This window comes from Chenopodium quinoa, unplaced genomic scaffold (assembly GCF_001683475.1).
Source record: "Chenopodium quinoa cultivar QQ74 unplaced genomic scaffold, ASM168347v1, whole genome shotgun sequence".
Lineage (NCBI taxonomy): Eukaryota > Viridiplantae > Streptophyta > Magnoliopsida > Caryophyllales > Amaranthaceae > Chenopodium > Chenopodium quinoa.
In genome coordinates, this window is record NW_018743199.1 from 2,028,459 (window position 1) to 2,050,634 (window position 22,176).

At 32.8% G+C, this 22,176-nt stretch overlaps 2 protein-coding genes across 4 annotated transcripts; one reads left to right on the top strand and one right to left on the bottom strand.

Annotated features, from left to right (window-relative positions):
* Nucleotides 1-1,457: 1,457 nt before the first annotated feature.
* Nucleotides 1,458-4,716, bottom strand: LOC110733430 (protein yippee-like). Of its 3 annotated transcripts, none has more exons than XM_021913480.1 (6): nt 4,322-4,716; nt 3,931-4,072; nt 2,482-2,525; nt 2,018-2,126; nt 1,863-1,918; nt 1,458-1,776 (listed from the first exon to the last, which is right to left on the bottom strand). In XM_021913480.1, the coding sequence occupies exons 2-6, from the start codon at nt 4,024-4,026 to the stop codon at nt 1,692-1,694; spliced, it is 390 nt and encodes a 129-aa protein (XP_021769172.1). In that variant the 5' UTR covers nt 4,027-4,072; nt 4,322-4,716; the 3' UTR covers nt 1,458-1,691. The 3 variants fall into 3 exon arrangements, with proteins under 3 accessions (XP_021769172.1, XP_021769170.1, XP_021769171.1); XM_021913478.1 differs by having other exon boundaries at nt 3,931-4,100; nt 4,322-4,713; XM_021913479.1 differs by lacking the exon at nt 4,322-4,716 and having other exon boundaries at nt 3,931-4,315.
* An 8,638-nt stretch (nt 4,717-13,354) lies between these two features.
* LOC110733431 (cytochrome P450 90A1-like) lies at nt 13,355-21,960 on the top strand. Its single transcript, XM_021913481.1, has 8 exons — nt 13,355-14,160; nt 15,786-15,935; nt 16,522-16,773; nt 20,585-20,671; nt 20,837-20,915; nt 21,032-21,138; nt 21,289-21,416; nt 21,548-21,960. Exons 1-8 carry the CDS (start codon nt 13,645-13,647, stop codon nt 21,645-21,647), a joined length of 1,419 nt encoding a protein of 472 aa, XP_021769173.1. The 5' UTR covers nt 13,355-13,644; the 3' UTR covers nt 21,648-21,960.
* Nucleotides 21,961-22,176: the final 216 nt, after the last annotated feature.

The following is a 22,176-nucleotide window of genomic DNA, read 5'->3' on the forward strand; positions in this document are numbered from 1 at the left end:
GGAGGGAGGTTTCCCCCCTCTTGGTCGAGCTTCCTCCGCTGATGTCTAGTATGCGGAGGAGTTCGGTCACGAGGTGGAGGCATATTTTGTGCCCTCATTGCTTCCATGAGCACCGCCAGCGCTCTTGCCACTTCTTCCGAGTTGGGCCCCGTTAGAGGGGTCCTCGGCTGAGTGTGAGAGTGAGAGCGGATGGTCAAGGGTTGGCTTTGGGGCACTGATTGAGTCCTATGATCGGACTGACTTCTGTTAGACCAAGGAGGACTCGGTCTATGATGAGAGTTGTGAATTACAGGAGAAAGGGAATCCTCCCGGTATGATCCTCCCGAACTGGCACCCTTAGAAGAGTTCCGGTCCGGAGAAGGTGATGGTGTAGGAGTCTTAGGCCTTTCTCCTGCTCCTTGACTTAGTCGCTTGTTCTTGCGGTTCTTAGCCATTGCTACTAAGATTTTTGCAAGACGGTTTTAATTGGCTTAAAGATTTTTTGAAAGTCTTCCCCACAGACGGCGCCAAATTGTTTCGGGTGAAAACAATGGGACCTTGCCGAAGGTCCAATGAAGTGGATAAAGACTAATCTGGTCCAAATGATGCTGGGCCGAAGGTTTCCTGCACAGCAAACACACGTAAACTGGCCTCAGGGGTGGATCCGAGGAGGACCTCTCCGATGCCGAAGTCAAACAGTGTTTAGAGAGAGAAAGCTATGCAAGAGATTTAATGCTTGAGGCTTTAATGTGAATTAATGACAAATGATGTAATTGAAGGCTTTTATACCTTAGCATATAAGGAAGGAGGATACTTGGGCCGGAAATAGACATGGGCTGACCATAACAATTTGGACCACTTGACCTTATGCTGACTTGGCTTAAAGGAGGCTTGGGCCTTGACCTCGGAATATTGGATCATTTAATGACTAGGCCCAATTGGCTTAATTGGACCCAAACACATCCTATTACCAAGATTTGGGCTATGGGTTCGAATGATTCCAACAGCTTTGTAGTGAACTAAACACATCCTTAAAACATGTTTCAAGGAATAATTGACAATAATTTCAAAAAAGGCTCCTTTAGCTTTAGGGCATATTTTGCATAATGATGATATTGGAAAATAGTCTTGCCACATTTTGTTCCGCCTTAGTTTAATTTTTGTTTTCTTTGGGCCTTAGCCCCTCGTGTGCACCCCAAAAAAAACAAATGTGAGGCATTAAAAATTAACCCACCAAAAAAAAAAGCAACCATAAAACAAAGAGGATCTCCAATTACTTGTGCAAATCTTGACTATTGAAGTACTCCCTATCATTTTGAATAGGAACAACAAGAGCAAGGGTTTTACTTAAAAGGAGAAAGTCAAAGAACTTAATTGAAATTACACTTTTGATATTTCTTTAATTAAAGAAAATAAATCAAAGAAATGCAAATTTTATAACAAGAAATCGAAATACTAAATAACAAGGACAAAAAATGTTTGACACAAAGTAAATTGCTTAACATTAAGATGATTTACAAGGACAGTTTGAACAGAATACATGATACAGGAATTCAGAAACAATGGAGGGTTCCCATTTATGTCAATGTGGCAAAGCCGAGTTGATAATCAAACAATTTGGGAAACCATAAGTTCAATTGAAAGGATTGGGGGTTAAATTATGTACAATTGGAGAATAAGAGGCAATCAACCATGATCTTTGTTTCATGCCATCAAACATTATCCGCGTCACTTCCACCAATATGAGCCTCATGAGTGACCCAATAGTTGCTACCATCAGGACCAAACACCTTATACCTGTTCAACCAAAGAGACCCGTAACAAGTCATAAATTTTCAAGGTCATTAACGATAGGAATGATCTGGTTAGTTTTCCTTACTGACCGCTCAAGGACAGATTTTCCTTCTTTGTACTTCTGGCTCTTTTCATGGGCAGTCTCCTGAAAGAAGACATCCCACAACAGTAACTAACGGCAAACAATTTGCCCAATCATACATGAGAATTTATGTTTGATAGGATTTCAGCCTGCAAAGCTTACATATTTCCAACCCACGATTGATCCACATCCAACACAGAAAATATCAGCCACGGAATGCATACCAGTCATCATCATTCTATCTTCTTTCTCTCCGAGGGTGACGTTAACACTGTCAAACGTATTTGAGATATTTTTCTGAGAAGCAAAAGTGATACTCATGTGTTCTAGGAAGCATAAAAAGAGACATTCCCATAATACTATCATAGACATATGTCCATGATGATTCATTGTCCTATGATCAGCCATTTTTACATCTTTCAATTGGTAATATAAGGTACATTACATATCTTGCATATCATATTATAACGGATGTTCCAAGTTGTATATGGCAATGAAGCAAGGCCTGAAGACCTCCATAAATAGATTGTAGAGTCATAATCTCATCTATGATTTAGAGATCAGAGAGCATACAGCATATCTGTTTCTTTATAAAGAAACAAATTCAAATAGTTCAGGAAACTTACACCTTATTGAAGAGATAAGCTTTCCCATGCTTGCAGTGGAAAGACTGGATCAACAACACATGTAAAACTGCAGTCAGATAGTGGACTAAATAAAAATTTCCCCTTCCAACTTACAGTAATTTTTAACTAGTTCAAAATCAGGATAGAGTGGAAAGGCAACAGGAAATTTTAACCAAGAGCAAAAACATTTTTATGACACACACATCTCTGGAATTCAAAATTCAACATCATCTTGGATTCCTATCCCATTTTCATCCCACAATATGAACTTACTTCAAAAGCATCTATCACAAGTCTAGATTTCGTAGTGCACATGCACCAATGACTTTGTTTATAGAGACATGAACAATATACCACAACCATTCGCTATCAAAACATAGCTAGCAGCAACACTCATTCCAAATGGTGTGACAATAGTCATATTCTATATAGAAATTACTTTTCCTCTTCGCATGAATTTAGAGTGTACTTCTAAATTCTAACAAGTTAATCAAATAACCCTGCATCGCCACAAGATTGCTCCGTGGTTAACCAAAATTCAATGCAGTAGTCCTACCAGTGTGCCAAACAAACAAAAAAGCATCCCATTCTTTCTAACAACACTTCACATCCTTAGATCAACTCATCGACTCATGCTGCAAACCAGCATACAAAACTAAGCTAGTCTAATCAAGCCACTCTCCATACAACAGCTAGATGGTTTACATTATTATACTGCAGTTTGTTTAAGCCTGCTCAGTCAAGGAAGCAACAGCTCCAAATAACATTTCTCAATAGCATTAATTGTATTGGTCCGTTCCAATCCTAGAAACATCTAAAGATACCCACCATGATGATATATAGCAGAAGCCATCTACACACAGCTACACACAGCAGCAAGAACACAACTAATTCAAAATGACAAATATAGGAGCACAACAAAGCTCCTAAACAACTTCTGGAAACCAAAAATCCAACATTTCCCAATTGCAATACTCTAACAACCCAATATACTTTATGATTCAATGAAACACTGTTAATCATTCCAGATTCCAAAAGGGTAAATCTTTATTTGCAATAGATAAAAAGAACTAGCAATGTAACATATGTCATTGATCAACAACTTCAAAAGACTAAATTAGTCCAATTAAAAATAAGTAACAGCAAAAACTTTATATAAATAGAATCAGTACTGTCAAATTGTACCATCAAACTAAAAAAAGTAACCCAGATAAAATCTAGTAAATGTCTAATTTAATTCTGCAATAACCTGACACATAAATCTTATTAAGTCAACCATCAAAATAAACACAACCCAAATCATGAATAACCCATGTATGATTATGATCATGCAAATTAAAGATAACCCAATTCCAAAAATCAACACAAAATCATAAGATATATTTTTTTTATCAAAAATTTATTTAAAAATATTTATATATATATATATATAAAAAGAAGGAATTAGACCTTGGAAACGATATCTTCACTGAGAGCAAGATGGGTCCTACAGTGCTTGCAACTGTAGATCTTCCCTTCCAAATTGACCACAAACAGCCTCCCCATTTCTCAACAAACTCAATTTTATCCAATTTTCAGAACCCAGAAATAACTTTACAAAATCACAGAAAATCAAATTCCTGATAAAAAGAATTAAATAGAACAAAAACAATTTAAAGGGGTTAATCATAAAAAATTAAAAAAATGATTAAGATGATGATAGCTTGGGAAAGTTGATGGGAATGATTCCAGAAGTATACGCAAAGAATTTGATCAAATGTAAGGTTTGAATAAAGTAAAGATGCCCGATTAAATGAAACGTGCAAAAGAGAAAAAGAAGAGAACGGTTGAAATATTTTACCTGTTACCCAGTGAAGTTGCAACAATACCAATACCAAGAAGAAATGTGAAGAAGAGATCCACAAATATTCTGAGTTTATAACAATCACAATCTTTCCTTTTTTATTTATTTTTATGAAATTTCTTTTTTTGGGATGACCCCATTATATTTTTCACTCTCTTTTCGTGAAGTAAAAAAGTGCTATAATAATGCAAAGTTTTTTCCTTTTGGTGTCGTTTTTTTTGTGGGGCGGTGGGAATTATATTTGAGGTAATTTTAATCTCGAGATTATTAAGTAGGTGATCAAAGGTAGAGATTCATTGATGTACTGGTGTGTGTTAGAGGGTAACTTTGAAATTATGCTTTTACATGTGACTATGACCTCTTAGGCTTATAAGACAATTCATGAAGTTATATCGTGTAGCACTAGAATTTCGAGCATTATTAAAAAATGAAAGACTTTGAACAAGAACAAGGTAGCAAGAAATGTATTTGGGTGTATATTGACAACAAAAGATGTACAAGTGACATATTTGAAGATATGTTTAATGAAGCAATAACAAAGATTAGAACAAGTGTACAAAAGTTATAAAATAATTAAGACTATATTACATCAATAATCTACACTAGGTCATTTTCTCTTTCAAAAAATTATGAATGAGTTGACAAAGTCCCGGATGCCATGATAATATTGTTTGGTTAAATTACAAGAGTTGACACTTGATTAATAAGTTTCATCTAATAGAAAATTCCCTCTTCAAAGATTTGACATTCATAAAAGTTGCAAGGCCTTTTGCCTGTTATTCCAATATAATGGTAAAGTCCAAACTTTGAAGATAACCCAATGTTAAAGTGTTTAAAAGCCCAATTTCAAAAATAAGTTAAACAGTCCTTTTTCTTCAAAGGATCATATTGTGTCCAATTGTTCATATCCTCAACTTCCAACCCTGATACGTAAGTGATTGGCCCAATTCCGTGTAAAACGTGAATTATAGCCTTTAATATTGAATAGAATTTTGACTTTTTTAGATTCAGTAAGGAAATAGCACAAGGTGCTTTCCATGAACCCCATGAAATCCTAGGAAATCATATGAGTGCTTGTAACAATTCACTCTATCTTTACACTATCATTTTGGTTGGTTGCGTCACACTCCTCCTTCCATCCTAACAAAGTCTCTACATGACTTTATGTGACCGACTAGTGATTGTGTATAATTCAAAATGACTTGACTGACCTCATAATGCATCCCCTACCATCATTTGAGCTTTCGAGAGCGGATCCCCATATCTTTGAAAATTATCCGATTTCATGTATGCCTTCAAACTTAGCACCCGGAGAACAAATTCGGACCTAACAAGATTAGGCATTGAGACGCTTCTAAATATGGGTTCCCAAAGAGCTTTGAGAGGCCTACTCAGTGTTTGAAACCATCTCATTAACACGGGCCTTGACCCAATCCTTGTCGTCCTCACTCACTTTGGGCCAGTTGCATAGGCTAAATAAAGTCCAGTAAAGAAAAATCACTCGGCCCAATTACTAGCATTCTAAACCAACAAAAGGTAGCCACCATTATATATTTATATTTGGGAGTTCATGAAATAATTGTTGTTAAAAATCAAGGAAAATTGGTGGACACCGTTGGCATGAAAAAATTGACATGATAGCAAAAAAAGAGGAGACAGAAAAAAAGTGAAAAAAGAAACAACTGCGTAAAGCTTTTAACACAAACTCGTATTAATTATTAATAATGTAGCTTTCTTTGTTAACGATGATTACTCTCATTATTAATTCCCTCATCATAATATAAGACATCCATTTTTGAGACAATTATATGTTGCTTGTGTCAACTGTCAAACCCCATCACTCACTTTTACCATTATTATGTCGATTTGTCGCAGTGATTCTTGCAATCTTACGGCTCTTACTTTTAAATTAATGTAATTAATAAAAAAAAAAAAGTCGGTTGATGTAAATTAGATCATACATACCACTAGTATGCAATAAAAACTTTGCTAACTACAAACTACTCTTTCTCTCAATAAACAAGATTAACGTTATATAGTCCGACTACAAATAAGATCCTGTACGTATAAGAGTATGATACGCATTATAGTTCAAAATAACATAAGAGTTGAAATATAAATGTGCGAGTAAAAAGGTGATTTGTTGTTTGGTTGATATTTAAGAATTAGAATTCTTATGTGTACTTCAAATTCATTAGGTGTTCGTGTTCTTCTCGTGAGAAGGGTGTCTGAATATTCATTATTTTCTTACCCTTGTTTTTTTAAAAAAAAAAACCTTCCTATAAGAGAAGGGATTTGCCAAAAGGTGATTTAATTAGCCACCAACTATTAAAGATATTCACGGTGAATATTGAGCCAATTATGTCTTGCTTTAATCCAAGCAAGGCAAAAAGTAGAATTGTTATATGTCACTAATTAATGTATCAAAGAAAGTAATTAGCATCCAAGTTTGTGTAAAGATTAATTGGTAGGATGTCAATCAATAAAATAATTAGCATGAGTAGCTCATTTTATTCAATTCACTAGAATAACAATTGTTTGGTTTATTTCAAAATGTTGTTGTTTTTTTTTTCCTTTTTTTTATGCTTTTTGTGACAACAAATTAATTAGTGGCAAAAAATATTATATTCCTATTTATAATTAGTGATAGGCAAAGAACAACATTGCATATTCTTCTAATAAGAGATTGATAAATCTTTTTTTATAAATTTTTGGGTACAAGTACTACAATAATAAATATTAAAAAAATTAAAAAATAAAATCATTGGGGATTTGATTCTGAAAAATGATGATTGCAATTTTGTGGTACTAATTATATACTAGTACGTGTTGTAAGATCCATGACATTTTGGTAATTCTCTTTAGTAGATATGCTGATGAAATGGAATCAATTTTTTTTGTTGCTTGCTATTTTGAGGAAGGATTAGTATTAGTATTTTGAGTGGAGTAAACAAAATGGAAAATAAATATATGGTGTTAGTTGTTGGGGTTGTTGAACATATGCTAACTACTCTCAAATTAAATTGAAAAAATCAATACATTTACACAGATTATAAGCATATGACTTCACTTGAATCATTTATAAGTAGATCAGATCTCCAGAATATATATTATGCCACTTTGACATACTCATTAAATTTTAGATAATTTCTAGTTGAAAAAGATGATTAATTTGAAGTAATAGGATTTGACCTATATGTTGTACGTACAATATCCATGATAGAGGTAGATATACTCATATACTAGTATACTACATATTATAATACCAAGTAATTAATACTTGATGGAATTGGTGGAGAACTCACCTTGTGACTTTAATGTCACGCGTTCAAGCCCCACTACTATATTTGTTTGGGTATATGAGTTCTCTTACCTCCTCCGATCCCTCTACTTTAAGGCATTGGGAATGAAATAAAAAAAAACTGAACTGAAATTAAGGTAATCACAACAGGACCCTTAAAAGTATAGTCTTATGTGTGCAATATTAATTGACAATTTTTTCATCCATAAATGACATGCAAATTGAATATGCAATGTTTAAAACCTTATAGAGCATACAGTATATGCATGTCAATTGTGTTAAAAATATGATACTCCTGTTGTGTTAGCACTTGGCAGAAAGAAGATGTATCTAGATAACAAATTGGCTATAAATGGATCGTAATTACTACTCCTATATATCATTATACATTGACTTGAAATCGACAGAATCATAATGATGATTAACTCTACTTTTTGTCTGCATCTTCCTATTTCAACTTCATAACAATCAATGCCATTTATGTTAGCTTCTGTTTATTTCATGTACTATCTAGGAAGGAAACTTCAATTCGTTACTGTTGCAAATAAATTAAACCATGAGTTATGAAATTGGTTTAATAATAAGTGATTCTCCTTTCTTTCTTATTCATTTCTATCTTGGCAGGACAAGAGGCAAATAATGTACTAGGGCTAGGGGTAGTCTATGGGATATAACGAGATGGGATGAGATGAATTCAATTCTCAAAGTATGTATCTTTATAAAGAATCGAACCATCAATTTTGAAGTTTAAAGGTATAGTCGTTTTAATTAAACAAGACTTATAAAATTCGTTTAAATAAAAAATAATATATAATAAGGTAAAATAAGATAAGATAGGAGGCTGGAGTAATTGACTAGTTTTCTAACTTTCAGGCGTGAAACCAGGCTTACCGCCTCTTTTAGAATGAGCCCGAAAGATGGGTTACAAAGAAATAAAGAAATGGGCGAAATGGAGTAAAATCGTAATGAGAAAAGACACACGTGCATAACACACAGACAATCACATCTTGCCATTCGTGTAGTTTGGCAGAACACTGAAGCTTGACCCATTTCTTTCTTACCTTGGTAAATGCACCCACCTTATCGTTATCTCTCATTCCTTCATACGGAGTATTATTGCATCACTTCCATTTTTATTTGCTACTCCTAATTACCTTTCCACTCAACACCTCTTACTAATACGGGTTTAGGCTTCATCCGCAAATTTAAAGAGAGTCCGTTTCACAAGTCCAAAAGTGATTTCATCTCAAAATCATAGGACAATAAGAGGAGTAATCCCTTAGCCGTATAAAGTATTTGTCTTTTTTTTTTCTCCTCAATATAAAACACTTACGTAGTAATCGAGTATTTAGTAGGATATACTCACTCTCACATTTATTTTAGTAACCTTATCATTTTTCTTTTTTCTCAATTTTAACCAACCAAAAATTAATAAAGTACTCCGTAACATATTTCTAAGGAAAAAAAATAAGGGTTAAAGGAAATATAAATTTAAAAGTATTTTCAAATTTAATTATTGCAGTGGTATGTATTTTTTCATTTCTCTTCTATTACAATTATTACCATATTTACCTATGCTTTTTCTAGATTATTTTCTTCCTTCATTGAATTTTTATCTTTTTTTTCTTTTACAAATAATAATCTCTCACCTCAGCTTAAATTTTGTGTGCTTGAGCCTTTGAAATATTAAAAAACAAAGGAGTAATAATAATAATAATAATAAAATCGAAGAAAAATATCTATAAAGAGCAAATATGCTTCTTTTTGCCTTGCAACCTCTGAAATAAAAAAAAAACCTGGCAAAGTCAGTCCCACGCGTGTGGTACAGACCTCGTGTCCCGTGCACGTGAGCTGACCGTGTCAGTTTGACTTTGACACACAATGCAAAATGCCAATAGTTTGGTCGTGGGGGAGTACTAAACTACTAACCAAACATTAACTATAGAACTACATTGCTCTTCATTTCTAATGGAGCTTTTAAATCTAGTCACCAACTAGTTTGTGGAGTTGGCTGCTGATTTTTTTTTTTTACTAGTACTCCATATCATTTCATGGAGTGGTTTTCGATCTTATAAAATTATACTCGTATCTTTTACTGTTATAAGATATATAGAATCTAATTAAAGGAAGTATTTTACTCGGTAACTTACTTGATTATTATTTACGTACTCCGTAATTATGTATTAGTCATAATTAAACTTTTATATCAATTACTATAAATATCTTTAATAATTCATAAACGAATTGTATGCGTGACATAATATTTTTTTTATCCTTAATAATAACAAGCGAGTTGAAACTAATGCCATCAAATTAAAAAGACAAAAATTAAAGATCCCCTAATAATTTATACAGTAGTATATCAAATAATATTCTTCCTTATCATTGTAAGCAAGATATTAACTTTACAATTATTATTTATGATCAAGACAGCTTTGGAGCAAAATATATATATATATATATATATATATATATATATATATATATATATATATATATATATATATATATATATATATATATATATATATATGCTACATCCGATGAAGTTAGCCATACGATTAAAAAAAGGACAATTTGAGAAGAGCAATATTGGATTTGATACATGCATTATGTCGGCAAATTAACATTAGGATAATTGATCATGCGGCATACATTATTTAAGGCCCTACATATCCACTTGAATAATTTAGTTTCCTCGTGTATTTGTATTAGCCCATTACATATTTTTATGTATGAATATGAAATATGAAACTTTATATTATATATTAATATTATATGATAATTGAATTAGCATAATGATAAATAGGAAGATGAGCTTTCAATTTGATTGATTATATATTCATTCAATTATATATACACAATATATGATTGTTCTAGATAAAAATGACAAAAACTTATAGTGTATATATGATGAGAATCTATCTATGGAATGTGATGGATCGTCTAAGTTAGATTTTATTTGGTCCCGAACGATCTTATCATTTATGAAAGGCACAGCGATAATCTTGGCCCAGGGTCTATCCAATGAATTGTGTAGGGCACTCATTTTAAGTTGTGCTACTATATCTTGCTATGTACCCATATAGCAATCTTGATAATAAGCTAGATTCGTGTAAATATAAAATTAAACTTGGGGGGAGCGTGCTAGCTATTGGATATGACTAGTATGGTGGTACGTAGCATGAATTCTTATTTCGAATTCATGATCTTGAAGTTGATATCATACGTACGTACTAGGGCCTAGTAGATATAAATGTCCTCATCTTTCGAATTCATGCTAGATTTTGAAGTCGGTATGATACCTGAGGTAGGTGATAATGCCCTTACCTTCCGAATTTATAATCTTGAAGCCAGGGTAGGTAGTGATGACCTCCTCACCTTCAATTCAAAATTCATGATAATATTGATAAATAATACGTAGGGGTAGTGGCTAGGTACGTAGCTAGGTGTACGTGCGTGGTGGCCGAGGAAGGGGGGCTAGAGGGACTTAAGGAGGGCAATGGCGCAATGCATGAAGCTATAATTTGGCCTAGTATCGTGTAAGAAGAATGCATAATTTGACCAAACATATAATGAGATTTGGGGTTTGAGTCACATTACTTGACTCATAACCTCAAGCTGGTTGAAAAAAAAAAAGTGACACTAAACCTCAAATGCTATTTCCATTGACCCAATTAGTTAACAAAATGATACACCATATCATGTAAAAGTCAACAAAAATGACAAAAAGTAGGGTTCAAAATATCCAATATTAGACATGTATCAATATTTGAAAACATAATTTTGGTCTAGTTTTAGTTAAGTAGCTAACAAACAATACAGTGAAAGCTCCTAATTTAGATTTGCCCAAATCCCAGAAATCATGGATTGTATTTTTGTCTCAAAACTACTAACCTACCTATAGTCTAATTATTTTATAGATATAAAAACAAACCGATCTAATATAAGTACTTCATGTGGGTGAATTGGGACTATATATGTCTTTTCCATTAAACAAATAATATGCTACAAAACTAATAATATAATTTATTTAAGAATAAAGGTTGGTTGATTCAACACCATTATCTACAGGATTTAAGAATGTTTGATATGGTTTTTTTTAATTTTTAATTTTATATTTATTTTTACAGCTTATCTTAGCTAAAAGGAATTATAGGATGTATAAAATATACATAGTGAGATTCTCTCATGGTTCAAAAAGTTAATTATAACGTGACATATAGATGAAAATGCACTTTACTCTTGTTAAAGATGATTAATAGTATGGGAGTCTACTAATAATAATGATTATAATATAAGTGGACAACTTCTCATATCATAACCACTAGCTTAGACACGTGCTAGCTAGGCTTTTCTTACTTAGGCTTCTTATTTATATTTGGGTGTAATATGGGTACGTAGAAAGGTTTTTGTAACAGGTAAACTTTCGGTTAATTATATCGATACTTCATTCTTACCTCATTTTCTCTGTATAATAAGATTTCAAGGTGCCCTTGCCGTGAGGAAAGGGGTAGATTCTACTTCGATCGATCTCAAGTTGGTACACAAACGTGCAAATTGTGCCTTGTGTACGGTGTATAGTACAATGTCGGGTTTTTATGAGTTGTATGGAGCTTGAGATGATCGAAAGGTGTCAGGTGTCTCTAGTAGGATTCTTTTATTGTAACCTTGCTTTAAATTCAAGTCTTACTAATTATAGTTATTGGCCGAGAAGATATTTTCTTTTAAAGTATTTTATTGTAATTATAGCACTTTATAACCTTATAAATTATAATCGATGGGTGAAAATGATGGTATGTGATACTTTTTATCAAAGAAGCCATGCTTAACTATCATTGTTCTTGCCATTCAAAGATATATGAAAATCACATTAAAGTGTGAGCCATTTTAATGATGATGAAGCAATGAGGATGCTTTCATGTGAGAAGATAAACTAAAAAGGGGGAAAGGAAGAAAAGATTGGACGACTTGTGAAATTGATGGTGTTCATGCACTTGTTCAAGTAGTAGCTGACTTTGCTTGACTGATTTCATTAACGAGAACTAATCACATGGATTAATTATTTAGCTTCCTCTTTTTAGGTGAGAAAATGGAGGATAAGCAAGGGAAAATGGGGGGCAAAAATTAGCTATATATACGTTACATATCAAACATCTTTAGGAGAACTAGGACATAAATACAAGGCATTCTAGCTTAGCATGCATCTCTTATAAAACAAATTTGTTGACATAGGACTTAAATAAGTTTTCTAATTTCCATAATCTATGACAAATATACGTGTCATTTGTTGTTTATTGTGATTCAATTACGATTTGTGTTATGAAAAGTATGTATGAAATATATGAGATTATGCCCATGACCTTGGTTTGTTGACTGGGTTTTGATAAGGTATATATGCAAGGTATACTAGCATCCAATCGGATATTTTTACAATTGAGTTCCATATCCTTACGAAAAGACTATTAGAGTGATATGGTGGATAAAACTTTCAAACACTGGTCATGATATCAATAGAGACACTGTGGATACATTATAACATCAATTTAGATATTAATCTTGTGCTTCTAGTTATCCATTTATGAGTGGTATCCAAAAAAATACTTTAACAACTTATAACTGTTAAGGAACAGATTCCCAGTCGTAAATTACAATCAAAAAGGATTCTCTACAACAAGATCAAAGTTAAGGATACATATTACCTCCATCCATTATTCTAGATCAAGTTATTTTTAAGTTAGACTATATTTACTCAAATTTAATTAGATTAGTTTTTAACACCTCTGCATGACAGCAACATACGAATAAGTGGACATTTCTCCCTACTTATCGATATTTTCCAACCGGACCCCACACCCCAATCCAATTTGTTTCACCAGCACATTAAACTCAGCCACCCGTGTGCTCTTTCCCTCCCCCCACTTTCCTCCACTCCCCCCTTTAAATTCTTCCTCCCCCTTAAAATCCCACTCTCATTTTAATTTCTTTCACCACTTTCCCAAAAATTAAAAAAAAAAACATGGACCTCTTTTTCACACTCACTCTCTCCCTCACCTTCACCCTCATCTCCCTCCTCCTCTTCACCCTCCGCCGTAGGCGGTCCCACACCCTCCCCCCCGGTCAAACGGGTCTCCCCCTCATCGGGGAGACCCTCCAACTCATCTCGGCCTACAAAACCGAGAACCCCGAACCGTTTATCGACGATCGCGTTAAACGGTTCGGGCCCATTTTCACCACCCATGTTTTCGGTGAACCCACAATATTTAGCGTCGATCCTGACGTTAATAGATTCATACTCCAAAATGAAGGCAAGTTGTTTGAGTGTAGTTACCCGGGTTCGATCTCGAATCTTCTTGGAAAATACTCGCTTTTGTTAATGAAAGGGAGTTTGCATAAAAGGATGCACTCTCTTACTATGAGTTTTACTAATTCTGCTATTATTCGTGATCATCTTTTGCTTGATATTGATCGTTTGATTAGCTTTAATTTGGAGTCTTGGCCTTCTAAAGTCTTGCTTATGGAGGAAGCTAAAAAGGTTAGTCATTACTCATTACTACTTGTACTATTACTACCTTTTAACTCACCCCATGTTACAAATTTTGTCCAACCGAGTCACAAAGGACAATGATATAAACGGGATTCAATCTCAAATTTATAATATTCATTGCTGCGCTCTTAGGACAATTTTAGTTAACGCGATAATATTGTCTTGGCATAATATTCTCTTAAAAGTAACTATCTTGAAAGTAATAATTAATTAATATTTTATTATATATGGGTGTTAAGTAGCTTAGTTGATTAAAGTGTTAAAATAATATTAAATCCCGACTTCATCATTAATTCACTAGTGCATTTTGTGACTATCTCCACTCAAAAAAATAATTGGTATCTTGCTTAAAAAAAAATAAATTATTTGTAGAATATTGGGAGATAGGTTCAAATGAGGTTGAACTTGAACCTCTAAAAAAAATGGATTCTTTTAGTCATGAAAAAAGAAAAATGAATTTTAGTTCAAATGTTTGACCTTCTTTAGCATAAAAATTTTAATTTGACCTTTATTTAAAGTTGGGGGATTAGTTAAAGCTAAGGACATGTTAAGTTATAAGGTAGTGATGAAGGATAAAATGAAGTAGAATCAATACTTAAAAAGGGAAAATAACACCACTAATATTTGTTTTATGACTTTTTTAACTATAGTTGTGGGACCTTATTCCTCGTGAAAGAAGTATGACTGGATTAGCAAACTCATTCTTCTCAAATTTTTATTTTGTTTTATTTTTGTTTTCCTCCTATGTTTAATTTCATAGTACGAATCCTTTATTTTCTATTTTTACAAGATGGAAAAGATTACCAAACTCAGTACTATTGTATTTGTATGGTGATACTTTTATTAGTACCAATTTTACGCGTAACTTGCCATAAATCACACCACATGCCGCTTTGTGTATGTCCCTGTCATTTCTAGGAACATTTTTACGGGTTGTCCAAGATCACCACGTTTATTAATATCGATAAATAAAGTTTTTTTTGCTTAAATAATTAGGTATTTAATTGAGAGTGAGGAATTTCTCTATCAACCGTCCTTATGACTCTCTAAACACCCAAAAAAATTAGGTATTTAACCGGGGCGGTAATATGTCTTAAATATCCTTTTTGACTAAATTAAGATTATTATCTATATTTCGCTCTGTATTAATTGTCTACTTATAAGGCAATTAGGCGATTGGTTTATTTTACGACACGTAAATTGCTCTACATTAGGGGCAGGGGTGATTGACTATTAGCAAGATAAAGTAATTGTGTTTTTTAATTATTAGTGTAGTGACATTTAAATACTTTTCTTTAATTTTCATAATTTTTAATACGAAGTACTAGAGTATATACTATCAATAAATAAATTAAAAGCGAAAGGAAGAAAATCATTGTGATTTCCGGCAACAATAAGTATACGCACAATTTTGATGATCTGTTTAATTATTCTCCATCCTTTTCTTTTAGATCAATATTATTTGATGAATTCTAAACTATATAATACTAATATTTTTATGCACTTACTTTATAGTATCTTTATAAAATTGTTGGTAGGTTGTTTAAATATTATACAACCATAATTATTTACATTAAAGTTAAGCAAAATCTTATGATTACGTGTGAATGCAGATTACATTTGCATTAACAATGAAGCAGCTATTGAGTTTTGATCCTTGTGAATGGACCGAGAGCCTTAGAAAAGAGTACCTACTTGTTATTGATGGCTTCTTCAGCATTCCCCTGCCTTTCTTCTCTACCACGTACAATCGCGCCATTAAAGTAATTATCCCTAATTAATCTTCTTCTTCGTGTTCATCGATAATTATTTATATCAATATCGTATATTTGAATGATTGTGGTTGTGCGTAGTGGCTACTAACTTATGTAGGACAACCTGTATTACTGAAAATATATATATATATATATATATTTATAAATTTATTAGGTTATTTTTAATGGTAACAAAATAAATACGCAGTATATAAATTATATATACATTAATCATGTGTAAATTTAATGTTGGAGATATACTAGTTATAGGATAAATTTCATCATCTAGTAATTATATAATAATGGTGGAGGAGGTATTATGATAATTTGAGGAACATATAAAGGAAACATATTGGACACAAAAGAAGCATCAATGGGACCTATTTTGTGTATGGATCCCCATCTTTTATTTTGACAATTAGAGGAAAAGTGTACCAACTTTCCTATGATTATTTTGTATATTTGTAAAAATGTTAACAACTTTTCAATAAACATGAAATGAAACCTTTTATGGAGTACTAGTATAACTTTACTACTAAAATATATCACTGCCTAATTAATTTATGTGCTTATGTTTATTTTTTGTTTGTTCAAGGCTAGGACTAAAGTGGCCGAGGCACTAAATTTGGTGGTAAGGGAGCGGAGAAAAGCAAAGGAGATAGGCGATAGAAAAAACGACATGTTAGGGGCAATGCTCGACGAGGAGGCCGGTGGCGGACTCTCCGATGAGATGATAGTGGATTTTCTAGTGTCTTTGTTGGTGGCAGGGTATGAGACCACTTCCACAACAATGACTTTAGCAGTCAAATATTTAACCGAGACCCCTCTTGCTCTTGATCAACTCAAGGTAAACGTTTAGTAAATTTTATTTTGTTCATTATTCTTTTTTTTCCACTTGAAAAATTCCAAAAATTATCAAATTTTAGTAAAAATTATGGGTCCACATCACCCCCCACGAGTGGCATCATTTTTATGGTCCCTTTTAGAAGCTTCATCATCTTGTTATCTAAATTCTCAACCAAACACACATTGAATGGTTAGATTTTAAAGCTATATAAAAACATAATCGGATGGTTAGAATATACAATTGGTCTTGTATGGACCCAGTCTACAATAAATTATTATAGACCCAAAATTTGACACTTTCAAATAATATAATCACATTCTGGATGATATAATCACTTTTTTATACAATATAATTATCTTTTTGTGAGTTATATTTTGAATTATATAATCTCATATTAAACCATTTAATGAGATTATATAATTATCTTTAGGATGATAAAATTTAAAAATCATCTTTTGAATGATGTAATTTACCATTTCATACTTTTTATAATGATAAATTTACTTTTTGAGTGATACATTTACATAACAGTTTCAAAATGATATAATCACTTTTGCAGTAATATAATCACATGTCGTATGATATAATCACATTCGTATGGTATACTAGAAGGTTGGGTCTACAATAAGTTATTGTAAACCGGGTCTATTCTAGTCTTTACCTAGAACATAATGTGGGTTAAGAAGAAATTTAAAGTAAAATTAACTAATTAAAGTAACTAAGCAACTTCCATTTTATGATAATCTACTTAATCATATTCAAATCAAAAGATCCCTTTAAAAAGCAATATTAATTACATGTATAATCTTTGTGAATTATGTCATGGCACATGTAATACACAAGTCATAAAAAGCTTTACATTTATATAGTTAAGTCTCATCAATCATAATTCATACACAAGCAAAGTTTGCTCCACTTTTTTTTTAGATCTTATTATTATAATTATTATTGTTATTTACTAATAAAAATACTTGACCAATAATATTGTATCCTACTTTAGTTTACGGGGGGCATAAAGGCCCGGCCATGCATTTGAGGTTTCAAGCTTTCAACACCTAACGTGCGCTAGAGATAGCCATAACAATTTTTTTTTATTTTTTTTCCCTTTGCTTTTTAGAAATTAAAGTGGGTAGCAGAAACAATCTAATTTCAAAACTAAAACAACCTTGAGTAATACTTGTATTGTTTTAATTTACATCTTTATTTTACGCTTATACCAAATAACTATTACGCAATAATCAGTTATCTTATTAATTCAACTAGTTATAACATAAGATGAGTCGATTATGTAAAAGCTGTAAATTTAATCGATTATAAAAACTACATAGAAGTTACACACATAACCTAATTTGTAAACTATGTTAAGAGAGTTTAGTGTTAGGAAAATATGATGAGGAAAGGGAAACAAGATAGTATAGTTAATTAGTTATACCTACCAATTAATAAGGGAATATCCCATCACAAATTAAGTAGAGAAAAAAGAGGATTAGCACTTAATTAGATTGATTAGGTAGGTGTTGTCCTTTAGCTACTAAGGAATGAATAGGTGTGGTTTTAGAAAACCCACGTGGGGGAGGTATTTTGGTACATAGAAATGTAATGTATAGCTAGGGACCAGAATACCATGCATGCTTAACTAGCTCGTACTATTACTAGTACTATTACTACTAGGAAGTACGATTTATAGCTTAATTCAAAGATAATTAATAGAGTGACTAAAGATGTCAAACTAGTTTGTTGCCTAGCTTAATACGGATGACGACGTTAAAACTTCAACATCGGTTTTTTTTAACAAGTGTACATATTTTCAAAACTCCGAGTTTTAGGAAAATGTTTGATGAAGTAGGCGGAAACTTATTTTATGACTTTGAGATTACAGGTTCGAATCCTACCAACTATATTTGCTTGGAATTAAAAAGATTCCGTGGTTTTACCACCCTTTTTTTAATTATAAATCCTGTATGAGTCAACCTAACGTAAGCTAGTGAACTAAGCCTCTTAGAAGGGGGGAAAGAGTTAGGAATCTTTACTTTCAAAGTGTTACGTAAAAATTAAACTTCCAACTATGGTATAATTAAGAGACTACTAAAAGCCAAACTTAGCTTAGCTTTCGGTATATATATAGTCAAAATTAGGAGCTAGGAAAGAGAGAAAATGGAGTTGAATGTAAATAAAGGTGAATATGAAAGGCAGACAAATGCAAAGGTGTTTCTGGTTTGGGTGGATTGATGATGGATAAATGAATAAATGAATGTAGTTTTGTCTTTCTTTGTAGCATCTTCATGTCTCCTCCAGTTTTCATCTGCTTCTGATTTCTGTCAGATTTTAGGTTACACTTAGGTAGACTAGCCTTTGACTCTCTTTTTACTTTGAACCATTAAAATTTTGCATGTACTATTTTCATCTTTTTTCACATCTCTTTACCTGAGCAAATCAAAGTTTAAATCTTAGCACGTAACTAATCATTTTTAACACGTCAATGTTTGAGCTATAAGTCAATATTCTGTTTTTTTTAAGCTGCTCTGCTCTGCTCTACTTTGACACCTTTATTCGGCTCAAAAGCTAAAAAACATTAGACCTAAATGAACCGAGTTCTTTCATGGGTTTCATCTTACCTAAGTGAAAATAATTTGGAAAAAGGATTAAAAAAAATTAACCTTTTACACCCCCTCACGTGAGTTTATGGGCCCAAAAGAGGATATGCAGCATGATGAGTAAATCTCATTATTTTTTGAAAACCAAAAAAACCACAAAAAGTCCAAAATACAGAAATAAGATCAGAGGAACAAGGAGGAAAGTGTCAGGAATTAAATGGCATCTTTAGAAATAACTGCTTAGGAATAATTACATCTGTTAATTTAATAATAACCATAGAAAAGAGTGAGTGTGAGTTGCACTTGCTAGGCTAGATACAAATTTAGAATGGTAAATTAGAGAGGCTAGATGCTGGCCTATGTCCCTACATTTCATTTGCTCTTTTGGCATATTATGCAATCCTAAAGTATTCATGACCACACTAGGGTAACTTTTGGGTAACATCAACAGTCCATTTTTTGTATCAAGTTGACTATGTATTTGCATGAAACTTTCACTTTTGAATTCTTTGTTTATTGTTGCATGCATTTGGTCTAAATTACTATACAATTGGCATTACTTTATTAGCCATACATACATGATACATCTTCACTAAGTGTTTAACATGTATTGGGGTGTGCTTAACGTGTGTTGGTTTCTAATACTCTTGTCACTCTAGTATTCTAATGTCATTTTTGAAAATCAATGCAACATCATTGAATGGGGATCATCTTTTGGGCGTCTTACCTACCAATGCAACATAATTCTTAATCAACCATGTAATTGAATCAAAATCACTTTTTGACTTTTATAAACCTTTCGCTAGGTTTGTTATGGTTCTAAATCAACTTATATGACCTCGGGAATACCCGACACATTAACTTTAAATTTGGGAATTTTTTTCGAAATTGGCCTTAAAGTGTGGATTATAGCCTTCAGTTTTAGACAATTTTCAACTTTTCCAGACTCGAAAAAGAAAGAGGCTGAAGTGTTTGTCATGGACCCCATAAGACCGCAGGAGACTGTTTGGGTGGTTGAAACTGTCCACTTTGTCTTTAAACTGTCAATTTAGTCATAACCTCATTATGTTCAAATTTGCCGAAAATGGCCAATTTTAAGCTCATTATGCAAACTTACATCAACCTTCATACAAATCTTATTCATTTGACTGTATCATGCACATGTACAGACATTTTAGAATGTCAGTAATGTTTAATGCTGTTTCATGTTATTACAGGAAGAACATGAAAAGATAAGAGCTAAGAAGGGTGAAGATGAGCCATTGCTGTGGACAGATTACAAATCAATGCCCTTCACTCAATGTGTAAGTCTTAATTTATACATAAATATAATTCTGCACCCAAAAAAAATCTGCTAGTATACTACAGTTTGATATAATCTCAGTATTGTTCTGTAAATCTTCAGTCTTTCATTTGTGTGAGTTGTGTCACTCATGGTGTTTATCTTTGTTATATGATGGTATCTTCAGGTTGTGAATGAGACTTTACGCGTGGCAAACATCATCGGAGGCATATTTAGACGTACTACATCAGATGTTCACGTTAGTGGTACATATAATTTACCCTGCTTCTTTGATCTATCTATATTTTCAAGCAAAACTCATGAGCAACAGCAAGTTTCTTAACAAATGTGCTTTGTTTTTGTTGGACCTTTTTGTGAACAGGCTATACAATACCAAAGGGGTATAAAGTGTTTGCGGCATTTAGGGGTGTACATATGAATGATGAATACTTTAAGGATGCTCGAAAATTCAATCCATGGAGATGGCAGGTAATATTCTTCAAATACTATCAGTTAGTATATACCAACTTATACAGTATAAACTTGTAAACTCTATGTAATATCTCACATTTATTTGAAAAAATCTGGTTCTTAGGTCTAATTGAGCTTGTTTTTTTGCTGTGATTCTAACGTGAACAGAGCGAGTCAGCAGCATGCCCTCCTAGTGCATTCACTCCGTTTGGTGGAGGCCCAAGATTGTGCCCTGGCTACGAGATCTCTAGAGTGTCAATATCTGTCTTCCTCCACCACCTCGTCACAAAATATAGGTATTGAGCTTGTTTTTGTCAACTAATCAGGATTCATAAATATTGGTTTAAGTCCTTTCATAGTAGACTATTGCACCATCCATATTTTCTAGGCATAATTAACCCAATCGTTTTTTATGGTTACTCAACAGTTGGGAGCCTGCTGAACAGGATAAGTTGGTCTTCTTTCCTACAACTCGAACGCAAAAACGATATCCCATTTATGTGCATCGCCGAAATCCAGCAGTGTAAAGAAAAGGGAGGGAGATGCAAGTTTAGAGTATAGGAGAGCTGTAAAGAAGATTGAAAAAGAAAAAGAAGCTTACATGTTCAAATCCAAATAAGAAGGCGGAAAAGAAAAACAAGATAAAAATAGTTGAGGAGAGGTAAAATTGGTTTATATATCAATGAGATTAAGCTGCTCAAGTTGTTCAGGAAGTGAAACGAGCAGTTACTCTTAATTCTTTTGGTGACTATGTTCAATAGTAAACAATGAAAAACTTACACCATTGTACATGTTTTTACCAATTGCTATTAGTTAGGCCTAATTTCTTCTTTTTGGTCACTTTCATCTTGCTTTTCATTACTTCTTGTCAACTTTTAACCCTTTCAATTCCCTAACCCCACTGTCTTTTAGCTGCTTGTGATAACCTGTAAAATTAGTCACATTCATAATGATGAGCTGCAATTTTCATTTTCGGAACAGAACTCTAAAAGAACCAAGAAGTTTAAGTATAACGTAATAACACCGAACATGAACATGAACATTAAGAGCGACGCA